A 17,593-nucleotide genomic window follows, 5' to 3' on the forward strand; every position below is an offset into this window, starting at 1 on the left:
ACTAACACACTTTTAATTTCCATTTTAACAAGGCTGCTTTGATGAATTTAATCTGCTTACAACAGAACCATGCTTTGAAATAGGAAATCCTAATGGACTTTTGATATTATGGCAGGGATGATTTTCTGTTAAGGAAAGGTCCAGTATAGCTGTCCTTACATATAATTCACCAGGACATGTTTCCTAGCAAATCATGTTTTAATTCACCTTACTCAGAAGCAAGATCTGCTGGATTTGCACTCTACATAGATAAAGGTTTGTGCTGCAGTTACAGTTAGATGGTTCTAAATGGTGTTTCTGTCACTGTAACTGACACTTTATGATATGCTGAAAATCTGGGAGCTGCCATTAAATATTGCAAATCCTGCTTCATTCATACTATGCCTTTGTTACATATCTTCAGGTGCCAGGAAAAAACATTCCTCCTCTCCCAGGCCTTTGGCTAATTAAACAATCTACGGTTTTTAAACTGTGTGTGGAACGTGGGCTGGGGTGGTGATGGTGGTTGTTTCGTTGGTTCCTTTTTTATTTTTATATTGTAAACCCTCCTGTGATCCCCAGACGAAAGGTGGTATAGAAATTTAATAAATATTAATAAAATATACCAGAAATAGCAGCATACCAAACATTTGTTTTTAAAAACTGCATACAAGAGTTTGTTAGACTTTCAGTCTGATTCAGAGATTAACAGTGCAATCCCAACCATGTCTACTCAGAAGTAAGTCCTATTGAATTCAAGGAGGCCTACTATCAGGTTAGGATTGCAGCCTAAATTTCACAGGCCTTGGGAATTTGGCTAGCCTTGTTGAAACTCTTTTTGCTTCGATCTAAAGCAGAGGTGGAGAACCTGTGGCCTTCCAGGTGTTGGTGGACTCCCAACTCCCATCACCATGGCTATTTGTGAGAGATGGAACTTGTGGTCTATTAATAGTTGGCAGGCCACAGGTTCCCTGCCACTGCTGGAAAGTGTTGAGTCTAAACGTAAGGATGTTTCTCCTAAGAAGTTACATCAGAATGTTGCTGTGGGTTAAATTTGGTGGTTAACTCCAGAGATTTGATCTTTGTCAACTGCATGGAGAGGTTCCCCAGAAAACCTGGACCCCCAGCATGTATGTGGTGCTGGTGAGATGCTGAATTTGCCAACAATACAGCTGGTCAGTCAATAGCATGCGTGTTTCCATATCTTCTAGGTGGGGATGCACATCCTCTATGCAAAGAGTATTTTATCACATTGTTGGGTTTTTGTTTGTTTCCTTCACTGAGTATTTTGTCTGAGTAGGAAAGTCAAGGTTTGCTTTGAAGATTCAATTTGGGTTTCAGTTAAACTCTGTTAAAACAATGAAATGACCACTATATCTGTGAAGTCGTTTTTTCTTGGCTAACAGCTGTTCCACAGCTTCTGACACATTATTATTTCTACTTGGTTCATGTTCTCACTACTTTTGTCTGTCACTACCTTCTTTCTCTGTGTTAAATTTCCCAACCAGAATACTGCTGTTCTCATTATCAGCTTGATTTGAACTTCAATAAAACTAATTGTCTCCCACTTTCTACCACAAGCATCATGTTGGAAAACATACCTCTTCTATAATGACTATTTTCTTCTCCTTTTCCTAACATAATTCTGCTTATTAACCAGTTTTCATCAGCCCCAAATCTGTGACTTAGCACCTACTAATCTGTAAACACATGTTAATGTGACAAGAAAGGGAAGAATCAATTGGGTTTAATTATTACTTTCAAAAGTAATAATTAAAATCTTCTATCTCATTGCTTGAGTGTTTGCACTTCAAAATTCCTGTATGCTCATAAATGGTCGTCAGCATGAAACTCTGTGATTTGCACACTCCGCCAAACCAGTGTTCTGTGAAAACCTGCAGCCGAAGTTCACCAACCCAGGCTGTCAAGAAGAATCGGGCACAGCAAAGTTGCAGCAGCCACTAAAGAAAATATAAAGCCGTCATTGAAAGTAGGCAGGGTGGCTTCAGCTCCATGCAAACTCTGAACAGGGGAAAACAGTGTTGGCTAAAGGACGGGGGTTAAGATAAAACGAACAAGAAAAGTACGTATTTTCGTTTTGCAATTTGACCAGCAGGTGCTGGAAGTGACAACCATGGGGAGAAAAAAAAGAGTTTCTTTCAAAAATTATTCCACAGTGTCCTTTGAAGACTATATGGACAAGCAAGAGTCAAGGCAGTGTGAAAAATGGGACACATAAGCAACTGTTCCATCATTAATGGCATGCACCACATTTGTCCCATTATCCGGAATGAGAAAAGTCATGAGAAAGAGAAAGCAATGGGTAAAAAATAGAAATAAAAAAGATATAACAACAAACACCACTGTTTGTCATGCAGCTTCTCTTACACATTCACTGCAGTTTGGGGGTTTTCAAAGCTGCACATGGGCCGACGGACACTGGCTGGTTGGCGAGAATTCTGGCTGCCTCTTCCTGAGGATTGAAAAGAAAAAGACACCCAGTGAGTGGTTATCCACATGCACATTCATGGCAGCTGTACCACTCAGTTGGGTGCTTGTCCCTGGCCTACTTCCAGCCTTCCTTGTGCTGCTTCAGGTGTCTTCTCCAGGTCTGCATGACTTAAGTGGTTCTATCTACCCTATTCGCCATATGGTATTCCTTTCTTCTTTGCCTACCAAGGTGCTGTGCATTTAAAAATGAGGGTGGTTATGCAGTGGACACAGTGCTGTGTTTTGGATAGGGGGCAGCCAGGTGGAAATCCCTGTGCTTCATGGAATGGGCAATGCACTAGCACCCTTAACATAACTTCCTTCCCTATGTTGAAGCTAAAATAAGAGAAATGTATAATGGTTGTCCTCCAGAGCTTCCTACAGGAGAGCAGGAAAGAAATCTAAATAACATATAACCTCCAGATGATAATAATGGTGCTGTGCATGAGTGGAAACACCTCTTAGTCATGCTTGAATAGCTTGTAATTAGCTATTTGTTTGGTTGCCTGTGGTGAATTAGACCTGATTCTGAGCAATCACAGAGTCAGCTGGTTCTTTTCTCCCCTTGGACTACTGATTGTCAGAAGTAACTAGCACAATTAACATGTAGGGATAGCTAGGCTTAAGGGGGAATTTTGTGGGGTAGTAATTTATTTGCAAGGTGGGTCTATATGCCACATTCATATTGGAACTTGCACAATATATGGAGGTTTTCCTTTCCCAGTGATTGAGTGCTTGGAAAGAGGGCACATATATTCTACATCCCCTTTTTTTATTGCTGATAGCTTTTCGCAGTGCACGGGCCCTGCCTTTCCATAAAACTCATTGTCACTATTTGCTTTTCTGATTTTTTAAATTTTTATTTTTTTATATTTTTTTAAGAATTTGTTTCCAAACTCAGAGTCTCAGTAAGGGTGATATTTTGGGCCATAGTAATGAGGGAGATGACAAATTAAAGCACAGTACATTTACTGATAGGGACGCGGGTGGCGCTGTGGGCTAAAGCCTCAACGCCTAGGGCTTGCCGATCGAAAGGTCGGCGGTTCGAATCCCCGCGGCGGGGTGCGCTCCCACTGTTCGGTCCCAGCGCCTGCCCACCTAGCAGTTCGAAAGCACCCCCGGGTGCAAGTAGATAAATAGGTACCGCTTACCAGCGGGAAGGTAAACGGCGTTCCGTGTGCGGCTCTGGCTCGCCAGAGCAGCGATGTCACGCTGGCCACGTGACCCGGAAGTGTCCCCGGACAGCGCTGGCCCCCGGCCAATAAATGTGAGATGGGCGCACAAACCCCACAGTCTGTCAAGACTGGCCCGTTCGGGCAGGGGTACCTTTACCTTTACCTTTACATTTACTGATAAAATTGCAGTTATGTCACCATCAAAAGTGTCACAGGAACTTGAGGGGAAAAACAAAGTACCTGAAGTCAGCATAGGCTAGCACTTACCTGAGCTGGTGTGAGGATAAGAATATTCACAAACATTCTGTGCTTCATTTACTGAGCTGCTAGAGAGGAACTACTAGCCTGCCCCATTCCCCACTGCCACTTTTTTTTGCTAGAATAGTAGGCTGGTCACGGTTTCACATGTTATATTTGTGAAAATTATGTAGATAAATTTGTTACTTTAAAAATTATCCAGTTTCTTGTTTCAGTTTCTGGCACACCCCTGAGGCTTAGTGAGGCAGTTGCATCAGGACAGCAGATATGGGACAGCTGGGATGGACAGCATACCTGGGTCCATGAGGAGAGCACCACCCCTCCCCCTTTGCCTTTTCCCCTCTTCCTCCCCTCCACAGGTCTCAATTTGGTCTCCTTTTTCTCCCTTTTTTCTCATGGACATCATTCGGGGGGGGGGAGTGGCAAAGGTGGTCAGTGGGGTTGGGGGCTGGGGAGGATTTGTTATCGGGGTGGGGGAGGAGTCGGCAGGGTGGCATTTTCTGTTTTGCCTCAGTGGCAAAATGTCCTGGTTTCAGTGTGTGGACAAGAATGAACCAAACTGTAGGAGTGATGGAACAGACTGTCTAAACCAGGCATGGCCAAACTTGGCCCTACAGATGTTTTGGGACTACAGTTACCATCATCATCCCTGACCACTGGTCCTGTTAGCTAGGGATGATGGGAGTTGTAGTCCCAAAACATCTGGAGGGCCAAGTTTGGTCTAAACCTTGCTTCTCCCTCCCTCCTTTTTATGTTAATTTCTTATTATAGACGTGTGTGTTATATTGTGCTAACATTTGTGTCATATTGCAAAGACTTCACAATAAACTGCTACTTCTGCTACAAATATTCTTATAACTCTGGGCTAAATTTTCAGTGTGAATGGGGTGAAGATGCAAGGATAAATGAATTTAGAAGAAACTTGTTGGAATATCTTACTGCAAAAGGTTTCTTGGACTCCTGGGGAACTATTTGGTTCTCATGGATATGCAAAAGTTGCCCTGTAAAATTAAATAGATATCTCCCTTTTAATGTATCTTGCTTGGAAGTTACGATTGGTTGGAATCCTATAACTATAGATATGTTAATTACATTACATTACATTACATTTCTATTTTCTTCTCTTTGATATACTGTGCAGTGGCAAGCTGCCAATGCAATGTTCCCAAAGTTAAATGGAAATATTTTCTTTTAAAAAGTCACGAATGCTACTTTTCTGCTGGCTTGGACCAGCTATTAAGTCTAATCAGGATTTTAATGTCAGCTAGAAGGAGGTGATTTAGTGACCATGAACTACTGCAGCCATAAGACGACATAGCATTACGTACTATTAGCACATTCAGACTTAGGAAAAATTTTTTTGAGGGGGGGGGTTGATGTGTCCGTTTAAGTGGGGCACTAAACTACATACTATGGAAAGCAGGGTGGCCACTTACATGTCACTAAAAAAAGAGAAGACTGTGACCAGTTGATCTATGTGATTGCTCAGTCAGCTCTCTAGGTGATAACTGTTGAAGAGCAACCTCTAAGCCTTGTACTCTATCTTCACATAGTTCTTTGTCTTTAAACTTGACCTGGGCTGGACAGTCCTACAAACAGAGGACTGCCCTCCTCTTCAAAGGTAAAGGTAAAGGGACCCCTGACCATTAGGTCCAGTCGTGTCCAACTCTGGGGTTGCGGCACTCATCTCGCTTTATTGGCTGAGGGAGCCGGCGTACAGCTTCTGAGTCATGTGGCCAGCATGGCGAACCAGAGCAGTGCATGGAAACGCCGTTTACCTTCCTCCTGGAGCGGTACCTATTTATCTACTTGCACTTTGATGTGCTTTCCAACTACTAGGTTGGCAGGAGCAGGGACCGAGCAACGGGAGCTCACCCTGTTGCGGGGATTTGAACCACCGACCTTCTGATCAGCAAGCCCTAGGCTCAGTGGTTTAACCCACAGCGCCACCCGTGTCCCTCAAAGAGTGTCTTCAAAGAGAGGGCTCTAAATTAGGCCACATAGCCACCATAATGAGAAAGTTGCTCCAGGCCTAATTCTCTTGCATCTGCCAGCTAGGAAGAAGAGGTAGGTGTTGGTGCCTGGAAATATGTGATAGGAAGGCTGTTCAGCAGAGGCAGAGAACTTCAGATCTGGGAGCAAAATATGGCTCTTTGGAGATCTTTATTCAGTCCTCAAAACTCTACCCAGATCACACCTGCTCACTGATCTAGCTCCATGCTTTCCTATAGTGCTTTTGCCTGGATGAAGTGTGTCTTTGTACCAAGCAAATGAACCTTGCTTGACTGGATGAAGAGCTGTGTGTATGTAAAAACCTTTAGACTTCTGTGCAGCTGTAATGGAGCGTACTCTACAATGGTAGGAGTCACATCTGTTGCTCTGCTGACTTTGCCTCTGGCCCTGTCCACAGCTGGCATGTGGCCCCCAGAAGGCTGTCTACAAGGGAATATGGCCCTCAAGCCATATTCCGCTATCCCTGCTGTAGGCTTCACAACAGTGAGGTGCCTAACAATTTGCCCATGGGAGGCTTAGGGTTTTAATGGATTGAACTGCTTGAGGCAGAATAAGCCCTTGGGAGAGAGGATGTCTTATAATTGTTGAGAAACTGTAATTTAAGAACCATTTTTTCTACCCAGGACCAGGGACCCTGGGAGCAAGCTTCTTGCAAGGAATGGATGAACATATGCGGGTTCAGGGAATATTTTGTTTAGTGTCGTTGTGTTAGGATTGCTCTCTGTGTGTATGCAAGGATTTTGTTGCATACAGCTGATTGGTTGGTTTCACCAGAATAGAGGGAACTATAACCTTGATGAGAAGGAGGGATATGGTGCCCTACACATGACATTCTGGCAGGTTGCGTATTTCACAGAAGATGTGATCCCGGATTTCAAAGGAAATTTATTCACCTAGTGTCAGCATTGCTATTTCCTGGCACAGATCTTCTGCCAGACAGAATTCTGCAAAAAGACAAACAATGAAGTTTTGCTCTAAAAGCATGTAGAACAAAACTCTGCAATTTTTGCTCTTGACCAAATAATCAGTATGCATAGTATTAAGATTGCATTTGGCTCAGAAAATGAAGGATTATTTGATTGAATGATTACTTGAATTTTTTGATGTAATTTAAAAGTGCAAGTCAGTCTCATTCCAGGGTCGTTTCCTTGCATTCATTCTATTCACCTTGGTGTCTCACTCACAATTTAAACCTTTACCAGCAATGAGAGGCTCTCCAAAACAAGAAATTATATATGCAATGACAGTCTGAAGCTTAGCAACTGTGGCCTTTTTTATTAGGCCTTTCAAATTCACAATGTTTCTGATTAACTAGTCCAAGTTTAAAGGCAGCCTGATATGTGAGCATTTGACTCCTGGTTGAAAAATGATGTGCATCATTATGTGTTAATTATCTACTTGTCTTGGTTCAAATTAGGGAGAACAGTATGTTCAGGTAAGGGATTTGATGCAATAGGATTGAAACCGCCGGAGCTGCTCCCCAACCCCGATCCTAATGCACGGTACTCAATTTCGTTTGTCAGGTATGGTTTAAGGGAAGCGACTGAGAATCCTATCTGCCTATTTCCACTTCTTCATTTGCATAGGCCAAACTGAAGGGTCGTGCCCCGATTACCCTGGGGTAGTTTGTCCATTAACACGGTGCAGCGATGAACAGCTTAATCACAGAAACTTGAACATATATAATTCCTCAAATTTCTCCCCAAGTGTAGGGTGCTTGGTGGAGATATAGAACTAATCACAAAAATCTCCACCTACCAACAGCCCTGGCGCTGGCACCTGGGCCCTAAAGTTGCCGTTAGTGCATGAGGTGGCTTCATAAGATTGTTGAAATGTCAGCATTATGTGACAGAATGTCCCAACGAGTTCGATGAAATGTGATGATGGTTACTACTACTACTACTATATTCCACTTTTCCTCTGAGGACCTCGCAGAAGCCTACATGCTCCCCCACCCTCTCCATTTTATCCTCACAGTAACCCTGTGAGGTAGGCTGAGACAACATGACTGGCCCAAAGCCACACAGTGAGCTTCATGTCTGAGTCTGGATTTGAACCCTGGCCTTCAGTGGCATGTAGTCAGACTATGCTAGTTCCCTAAATGTCACTGGTAAATTAGAATATTAAAGCATTAAAGCCTGGCACCTCCTTCCCAAAATCTGGGAAGCTTCTGGCTAAGGGAGGGAGGTCTGACGGCGTCCAAGAGCCGCCCCCCATTGTTTTCACAAGCTGGCGCCTCTGGCCCTGACCTACGAAAAATTTCACCGCCCAGCACTCCTGGCCTTCTATGTTTTGCATTACCACTACACTGGCTTAACTCTCAGGGCATCTTAAGTTCCAGACTAGGTATCTTCATAGCCAGCAGCAGGTACTTGTGCCCACAGATGCATATAAGGATCTCCCTTCTGAATAGACTTGTAAGGGTTATTTTTAGGTGAAAAGTCTGTGAGACTCTTGCATCTCAGGAACTCTAGATCATAAATACAAGTTATATCCCATGTTCCTGTGAAAGGTGTAAAGAAACCTGAAGCGGTTCAGAGCTGTAGAATATGACTCTCCTTTGCATTTTATTTTATTGCAGCATGTCTCCGTAGTGATGGATAGTGACACATATATATCTTTGTTTTGAGGAGAGTACGTGCAGCGATCCCTCAAGCGCAGTGGCAAAACACCCCATCCCCGAGAACAAACATTTAGAAAACATAATTTTCATGACCCATTGAACTACTACTCTGCTTATTCAGTAAGAAAAACAGTTTTATCACAATGCAAACTTGTCCCCTACCCCAGAATAGTTCTACCCTAAGTAAGATGCTGTCACTGCAAGTTCTGCCAGAAAGACTCCATAAAAAGGAAAGATTCTCATATCTCATTTGCGCACCAGATACTTATCTGCAAAGCTGAGCTTTTATCTGAGCCAATAAGAAGAAAAATGGAACTTCTGATATGGATATAAGGACTTCAAAATGGGATGGCACCAAAATAAACACTTGATACAGGTGAGAACAGTTTTCACTCTTAAATGGAGACATTTCTCCATGTCAGGCTAACTGAATTGTTGTTTCTTCCTATTGCTCAAATGAAATATACGTATATTCACAAAGGTACCAATACAAGAAAGCGTAGTATGAGATCCAGTCAAGCAGGAAATTAAATTGTAACTGGTGTGTGGATTATTCCTGACATGTTATGCCATGACGAAAGCATTGCCTTATGTTTTCCACAGGGATACATTTGTGACCTCCAACATGGGAAGCATGGAACGTTTTGTAAAATTGCAAAACCTCCTCAATATTGAGATGCAATTTTGTTTTATATTATAATCAGAATCCAAAGAATTGCTAAAGTTCCTATCAGGGGGTTGTTGTTAACCTGGGGGAATGTTTGGCTTTTAAAAGTTGAACAGTTTCCCCTTCACGACTAATTGCAGAAAGCAAAATTTTTATTTTTACCTACTCTGCAGTTCCAAAACATTTGGACATGGGGCATGGAGCTGGAAAGTCTAAGACCCTCTTGGGCTATCCAAACTCATTTCAAGCTATTTCACTTAATCTGTATTGCAGACAATTGCTGACTGAGGTGATGGTAAAGCACTTAATTTAACATGCTGATTTTATACAAAGGCTGGATCTAGACACATCAAAGAAGTGTTTCAGTTAAACGTGTTGTAAATGTAAACAGGGAAAACAAGTAGAGAAAAACAGGACTCCACAGTGCAGAATGGTGGCAGAATGTTATATTGCATATACAACACATATAAATCGCTTTTTCTTTACCAATCATAATCTAGAATGTGGAACTTGTTTGTTTCCAAATATTTTCCCTTCCTTGTAGGACCTTGGCTGACAGCAAGACTTTCTTGGCTTAGTATAATCCATTTGGCAACTTCTTTATCATACCAAAACCGAGTAGAGGAAGATGTTTTGGCACTTATTGTGCCGTATAAATCATCTTATCTTATTTTGTCTGTTTAAATTGCGTCATGGATGGAGTAATTAAAATAGGAAGATGGATGAGAAAGTTGGAACTCTAGGTAAAATTTTCAATTTTATAATAGCTTTTTACAGAAAAACAACACTGCATAATTGAATCAATGATCTTGCTACTGACTATGTAAGAAGGCAGGAACAGAATGATAAATGCACAATTTGGAATGCCAGCTATGACGTATGCGGTGGGAAAGCTCTATTAACTTGCTGTGGATCAGAGGTCAGGAACCTCAGGCCAGGGAGCCAAGAGTGGCTCTCCAGGTCCCTCTATTTGGCCTTCAATACTCTCTCCAGATACACCCCTCTGCCCAGACCGTGCCCGTCCCTGGTCCTTCTCCAGTGCTTTTGCCTGGCTGGAATGTGTGCTTGAACTGTGACGTTCCCATGCTCATTCCATCCCAATCTGACTCGGAAATCTATACCTGGCAACGTGGCTACATAGAGTAATATGGAATAACTTGAGTGTGTGTCCCTATTCATTTGCATTGGACAGGGCCACAGCAGCCTACGCTGTGAAATTAAATGCAAATGAGATGAGGCAAAGTATAAATAGAGAGACTGAATCGATTGAGCAGGCCTTCGGCTTTCATGCAATCAAGGTTTAAATGTTAATTCGGATCTCGTTGGCTGCATTAGTTTCCATTGTATTTACACCCACCCACCCCACAAACCCATTTTAACTGTGACAGTTAAACTGCATCTCGTGGGTGCTTTAAATATTCTCTTAAATCTATAAGCTGACAATATAAAACACATCTAAGCTTGTTGAACTTCCTACTTGAAATTCATCTCACACAAAAGGAAGACCTGGAAAACAGCCATTATTTGTCACAGTCCTGTGTGTCCTACAAAAGGACTGAAGTTGAGCCAGCAATGTTGGCAAATGTATGACTGTCTGGGGTAGATGCTTGGCATTGAAATCTTTAATTATTGTTTTGTGTTAGCTGCACGCCTGCCTGCAGTATTTGGGAAAAGGTGCATTTACCGAAGTCAGAATAATTGGTAAAATCTGAATAACAAACAGTAAAGAATAAAACATGATTTTGTTCTAAAATTTGGGGGTTTGGGAACAAACCCGTCCTCTGTCTGCCTAAGATACAAATATAAGTGCCTCACAGAGCAATGCAAAACCAATTTTTATCAAGAGATCTGGGAATCCAGGAAATCAGTTCTGTTCTTGGTAAATTTATGGAAAACATTATTCAATACAGTGGTACCTTGGGTTACAGACGCTTCAGGTTACAGACTCTGCTAACCCAGAAATAGTACCTCAGGTTAAAAACTTTGCTTCAGGATGAGAACAGAAATTGCGTGGCCCCATTAGCTAAAGTGGCACCTTAGGGTAAGAACAGTTTCAGGTTAAGAATGGACCTCCAGAATGAATTAAGTTCTTAACCCGAGGTACGACTGTATAGAATTACCAAGCATGTAGAAGAACAAGTCTTGCTGAAGAAGAATCAGCATGACTTTTCTTTTAGAGTTCTCTGGAAGTGTTGGCAAATATGTGGATGGGGCTGATCACGTAGAAGATGCTTTGACTCTCAAAAATATTTTGACAAAGTCCCTCACCTATCAACTGTAACTAATCCATGTTGTATCAGGAAATTCCATCACAATCCATATTCTGTCAGGCAGAGTGACTGTTACACAGGGGCACAGTGTGGGTTGCCAGCGCCGGGGTGGGGCAAGTATTGCGCCCATCTGGTGGACAGGGCAGTGTTCAAGCCCTTCACTGGCCAGCAGCTAATCAAGGGAGTCTCTCCTTGCAAACTAGCCCCAACCTGGAAGCAGAGATAGGCAGAGAAATGTGAAACTAGGAATGCTGTTGTGTTGTGTTGCCTTGCCCTCCTGTCCTTGCAGTGTGGCGCTCTGGGCAACGCATGTGGCTCCAACAGTGCTTTCCCACCTTTCTCTTCCTCCCCTTGTCCTCAGTGGGTGGTGGTGCCCTCCCCCTCCCTCCCTCTTGGCTGGCTCAGGGGTGGGGTGCACACAGACACCTCCTTGTTGGCCACAAGAAGGAGGAGGCACCGCTGCAGCCCCAGCCCAAAGGCCCGACCCGGGAGCAGCTTGCCTCTTCACAGCTCCAACCTCGATGAGGGAATCTGTTGTGGGGGTGCCTGGTTGTGCCCCCTCAGAAATTTGTGCCTGGGGCCAAGGCCCCCCCTGCCTCCCCCATGCTATGCCACTGCTGTTACATGGTGCCTTATTTTTCAAGTGGGTCAGAGCACACCATTGGGAAGCACTCATATAAGCCGTTCTAAATTGGGTACCACATGCCTATGTGTCTTCTCCTCCTCTATCTTCTCCATCTTCTTTTTTACTGTGCTGTGTTTTAATGAACCCATGTATTTTCTGCCCTGGGGTCACCTGCTGGATGGCATTATACATTTCACAAAGAAATAATAAATAATAGCTGAAAAATGCACTGAGCATGAACGATAGCAATTACAGAGATCAAAATTAGAGGTATGGCAGTCTTCTCTACTGAAAAGACAAAGGGACATTAGTTATGGAGCATGTACATGGTACATGTTTTTAGCTGCACCACTGATCAAGTTTGCATTCTTCTGAGGGCTTGTCATAGTGCTCCAGTGGGAGACAGACTTCCTATGATGGAGACATTTCTATGAGAAAAATTAAGAGGCATCTGCAAAGATGGTAAGACCCTAGGCACATTTTCACCCACAAGACAGGGATGATGTGCTGGCCCAGGGGTGACCACAGCAGCTATGTGTCTGTCTGTCTGTCTGTCTGTTTGCCTGCCTATTTGTCATCTATCATCTATCTATCTGATTTATAGCCCACTCTTCATTAAAATCAATCCCAAAGCAAAGAACAACACCTGGTTATTAACATATGGGGCCCTCTGACCCATTCCAAAGCTTCTGAGGAGTAAATGTTTCCATCCCACAGGATTTCTGAGGACATTTATGGATTCTCAGTAAAGAGATACCTTTGAATTTCCTTCCTTCATGGGCATCTTACAATGTAGAAGTGTTTATCCTACAGCAGTGAGTAATGAGGTATTTGATTACATTGTATTCACTCTAGACTCTTTGCTTTAGTCTGTTCCAAAATGGGATGGTGAATGATTTGTGGTAAATATATTTTCATGAACGGAGCCACAGAAAGAGGAAAGGTGAACTCTGGGTTTAATAGCTGAGTTGGGCAATTAAAGGGTGAGTTATCACCCTGGCTTTCCAGCATACGGTGTGGGGTGTTGGCCAAATCACTTAATAATAAATAGCCTATCTTTCAGAATACTAAACTAGAAATTCTTTATGGAATTGTTTTTATTAAGTGCAGAATCTGGAGAGTTTTAAGTGAATTTATTAGGCAGAGTCACATGCTGAAAGATTAAGCTAGAAAAAATGCTTTTTCATAGCTGAGAATAACCCATTTCACACCCTCTATGTAATGCATGAATGAATCTCTTCTTTTTTTGCCTCACTGCATATCCTGCCTGTCTTCCTTCCTGTCCTTATTTTTGCTGTTTCGTATTATTTCTCTGTTTCCCAGGTTGTTAATTTAGTTGTTTAAAAACAACAGTCCAGCCCCTTTCCCCAGGAATTCATAACATGTCCTTAAACATCATCACTTGGAAATAAGCCCTATTTATTTCAGTGGAACTTAACTTCCAAGTAAGTGAGTTAAGAATGACCTCCCAACAGCTTTTTCACTTACAATCAAAATCAGGCTTTGGACAGGTGAACGTTCAAGAAAAATGAAGATTAGCAACAATTTAAAGGAATTCAGTGTCTACAGAGCAAATAAGGACAGCTGTTTGCACTGAATTAATCCATTTTGAGTTATGTTTAACACCAGCACTTGACCTTCATCTCAAGTTGTATTGTTTTATTTTCCATTTTTGAATTGCTCCTTTTACTGAAGTCTGTCTCTCAGTGTTTCACCAATAAAAGTATCTCACTTGATCTAACATTTCTAGGACTACTGTTAAACTGTTGTTAACAGTTTAAAAAGTGTCTAGATGCTTTGCAACATGCCTTTAGCCTGGGAAAACGAAGCAGTCCATTGAAGGCTGATGGCAGCAGCTCCGCTCTGTGTCCTGCTCCAAAGAAACTGTCTTTAGCCAGAACTTAGGAGACCCTGAATAAAGGCGGTTAATGCCCTAGATCTATTGATAAGTATTCTTTGACACAGGAATTAGAAACCAGCTATCTATACACATTTCTGTATCTATCACAAAGGTTAGAAAGGTAAAATAAATCCTCTGAAATTGAATTTTAAAAAGTAGAGAATCAGCTCATACTTCCAATATTATGGTCATATATTCGCAATGCATCCTCAGGACATTGAGTCTTCTCTTTCTGAATTTATCTTCCCAGATATCCTCCCAGAATAGCAACTGTTTCCCTTGTTTATTCCATTAGGAATCAGCAACTGGCTGAGTGCCTTTTCCTAACAAGAGGTAGCTGATTTACATGACGAAAAGGTAAGATTACATTTTATATTCAGGCTAGTGGAGAGCTACTGGCCAGGGAAATAGATGGGGAAGCTGTGTGGGCTTTCTTGCCTACATCAAGCTGAGTAAACATCAGTCAGAGATGGCTTAGTCATGGCAAATCCAGCCTCTCTGCCTTAGATGATCATTGAGTTCTCCCAACTCTATGATTATCTTCTCAAGAAGTGCAAATATAGCTTATCTTGGGCTGCTGACGCAGTGCTTTAAAGCCAAAGTTATCTTCTGGGATGCCCATCAGCATGTTTATGTTGGTGCATAATAATAGCATGGCTGTGTGCCCCCACTTGAAAACAGATTTGCTGCTGCAGCAGCATATTCCTGCCTTGCAAGCAAGCCCTTGTGAATGCTAAGGCTGGCACCAGCAGCCTATTAGGAGACTTAGGTCACATTGCTGCTTTTATTTTGGGTGTGTTAATGATCCATGTGCCCTGAACAAACACAAAATACAGAAGGCATATTAACAAACTAATTGGCTTTTAGTTCCAGGTCACAGTAAAGGTACAATGACCGTTTGTTTTTGTTTGTTTCAGTCATTACATACTTCCTGGGTGGGGAAGAGCCAGCGGGAGAGAGAGAAGGAAAATATCTCAAGAATGTGCTCAGTGCTTTTCAAAATGCATCAGATTGTTTAGTGGCCAAAGGAAGAGAAACGTTTTCTTGTAATATGTACTTAAGGCTGAGTGCAAAGTCTAAATTATGAATGAACAATATAGAAGGCGAATATTGCTCCTCCAGTTTAGTTCCATTCCCTGTCATTCAAAATTACATTTGAAGGGGTTAGTCCAGGTTCTGTTATTAGTTGATTTGAAATCATTGCTAAGAGTGGAGAAAAAGAGTGGTTGAAGTTGCTCGTGATTCAAGGCGCACAAAATCACTTTGGTGAGAATCCTTAGAACCCAGTCTGTTACTGACTGTGAAACATCAACAGCAATTACCCATTATCTTTACCCAACAAATAAAGTTATTTCAGAGAGAAAATATACTGAGAGCTGTGAAAATTACGTTGAATTACATTCAAGGAAAATAGTACCTGTCTCTATATTGCAGTTTACAATGTTCTGTCTCTTTGGCATGCACTCTGTGAAAGAAACAGATGGCCAGAAAATTGGCTCAGAACCATCCGGAATTTGAAACCTTGGTGACATCAGACTAGGACATCCAGTAGAGTTGAAACTTCTGCAGAGCTAATCAAGATGATCCGGTTCATCTTTATCTATTACTCTAAGCTAGACAACTGTTGCCAACTGGTCCAAGATTTAAATAAGACTGGCTAAAATCCTATTAGTTTAATCAACTATGCATATACAGTGGTACCTCGGGTTACATACGCTTCATGTTACATACGCTTCAGGTTACAGACTCCGCTAACCCAGAAATAGTACCTCGGGTCAGTGGCGTAGCGTGGGTTGTCAGCACCCGGGGCAAGGCAAGTAATTTGCGCCCCCTAACCCGTGGATTTGCGCCCCCTAACCCGTGGATTTGCGCCCCCTAACCCTAACCCCCAGATGTTGCGCCCGGTGCGGCCCCGCCCCCCTGCACCCCCCACGCTACGCCACTGCCTCGGGTTAAGAACTTTGCTTCAGGATGAGAACAGAAATTGTGTTCCGGCGGCGCGGCGGCAGCAGGAGGCCCCATTCACTAAAGTGGTGCTTCAGGTTAAGAACAATTTCAGGTTAAAAACAGACCTCCAGAATGAATTAAGTACTTAACCTGAGGTACCACTGTAATACAAGAGCAATAGTCTGATGATGTTCATGAAACTCTCCAAAACCATCTACCTTGTACTATTAAAGTGAGTGTATACTTCTGTTTTTTTTAGTTGAGAAATCCCTTTCTAGATTTAGACGTTCCATTCCATTCCATCCCATCCCATACTCTCTATCTAGCTCAATAAATATCTAACTGTTAATTTCCTTTGGAAGGGTTGTATGTAATTATATCTCTAGACAGAAGAATTACTGGGATTCCACATCTTGAAGTGTAAAAAAATAATAACGTTTAGGTTAACTTTTTGTAAGGCTCTGTCACTCTCATATAACAGAGCAAGAAGATGTAATTTCCTTACCAAGCCTTGAAACCTGATCCATAAACAATTTGAGAATTACCGTACTATTTCTTAGGTAAATATTCATTCAGCTGAAGTCTACATTGGTTTAAATTGAATTTGACTGATTGCTAGAAACGTGCTGCACAGTTCAATAGCTTGCAAGGTGGTTTGGGTGAGAGTAGCCACTCCATCATGGCTGTTCATATTATGCTAAGCAAGAGAGCTGAAAACCCTGGATCTGGAATAGCAATTAGAAATCTTCCCAGTTTACTTAGCTGCCATAGATAGGACTACATTGAAAGTGCACTGCTGGGGTTCTGCCCTGCCCAGACCTCAAATCTGAGGTCTCCTCAGAGGAGGAGCAGCGGGTGCAAAACCATCCAGCAGAGCTCCACTGGGGAGCAAATGGACACAGATACTTCTGCCCCAGAATGGGAGGTCCCCACACCACCTGCCTCTCAGATCTCCGTACCTCCCCCTGGGCCTCAGAAGCAGAAGAGTCAGCTAACCAAGCAGGAACTTCATAGCCACTGATGAAATGCCTGGGTAGCTGCATGCGAAGCTATATGGGAGAAGTGGAGGTGCATGAAGGCACCTGCTCAGATCAGGGGTTGGCTGACAGCTTCTATTTAAGCTTCCAGTCTAAACTGCTTCATTGCTTGAAGCAACATCTGTCTCCTAAGCTCTAGGCTGGGGAAAATCAATGCACAGCTGCATTTCAGACTAAATATTTCTTCCAAGACAGGAGTGTTCAGGCTAGCTTTGTCTCCTTGATCCTTGCCCATCCTGGCTAATAAAAGCAAGCCGGGAAGGGCTGGGTGATGGGCTCTGCGGGGTGGTGAATGCTTCCCTCTGTGAGGGAACATTCCCAGATCCGCTGAAAGAGGCGGTCATTAAACCGCTTCTTAAAAAACCATCTTTAGACCCAGCCAGTATGGCCAACTATCGCCCAGTCTCAAATCTTCCATTCTTGGGCAAGGTGATTGAGCACGTGGTTGCTGAACAACTCCAGGCACGCCTGGAGGATGTGGACCATTTGGATCCCTTCCAATTGGGAATCAGGCCTCATCATGGGACTGAAACTGCCTTGGTCGCGCTGGTTGATGATCTCCAGCGAGCTAGGGACAAAGGTGAGAGTTGTTTCCTGGTTCTGCTGGAT

General features: G+C 42.8%; 1 protein-coding gene and 1 long non-coding RNA gene across 6 annotated transcripts in view; one reads left to right on the forward strand and one right to left on the reverse strand.

Annotated features, from left to right (window-relative positions):
• The window catches only part of GRM1 (glutamate metabotropic receptor 1), a 169,621-nt gene that overhangs the window by 8,163 nt on the left and 143,865 nt on the right, over positions 1 to 17,593 (reverse strand). The window contains exon 10 of one of the 5 annotated variants that reach the window (XM_082215212.1): positions 2,368 to 2,452. The exons of 3 other annotated variants lie outside the window; for them this stretch is intronic. In XM_082215212.1, coding sequence (XP_082071338.1) covers positions 2,392 to 2,452 — 61 coding nt within the window. In that variant the 3' untranslated portion in view covers positions 2,368 to 2,391. Of the gene's footprint in view, positions 1 to 2,367; positions 2,453 to 15,386; positions 15,466 to 17,593 lie in introns of those variants that run through there. One more of the 5 variants, XM_082215211.1, reaches the window with a different exon arrangement.
• LOC309528121 lies at positions 7,729 to 15,331 on the forward strand. The gene is made up of 4 exons (XR_014217532.1): positions 7,729 to 8,914; positions 12,818 to 12,927; positions 14,251 to 14,357; positions 14,918 to 15,331. It is a non-coding gene; the product is annotated as an uncharacterized lncRNA (long non-coding RNA).

Source organism: Podarcis vaucheri, assembly GCF_965113315.1.
Source record: "Podarcis vaucheri genome assembly, chromosome: 3".
Classification (NCBI taxonomy): domain Eukaryota; kingdom Metazoa; phylum Chordata; class Lepidosauria; order Squamata; family Lacertidae; genus Podarcis; species Podarcis vaucheri.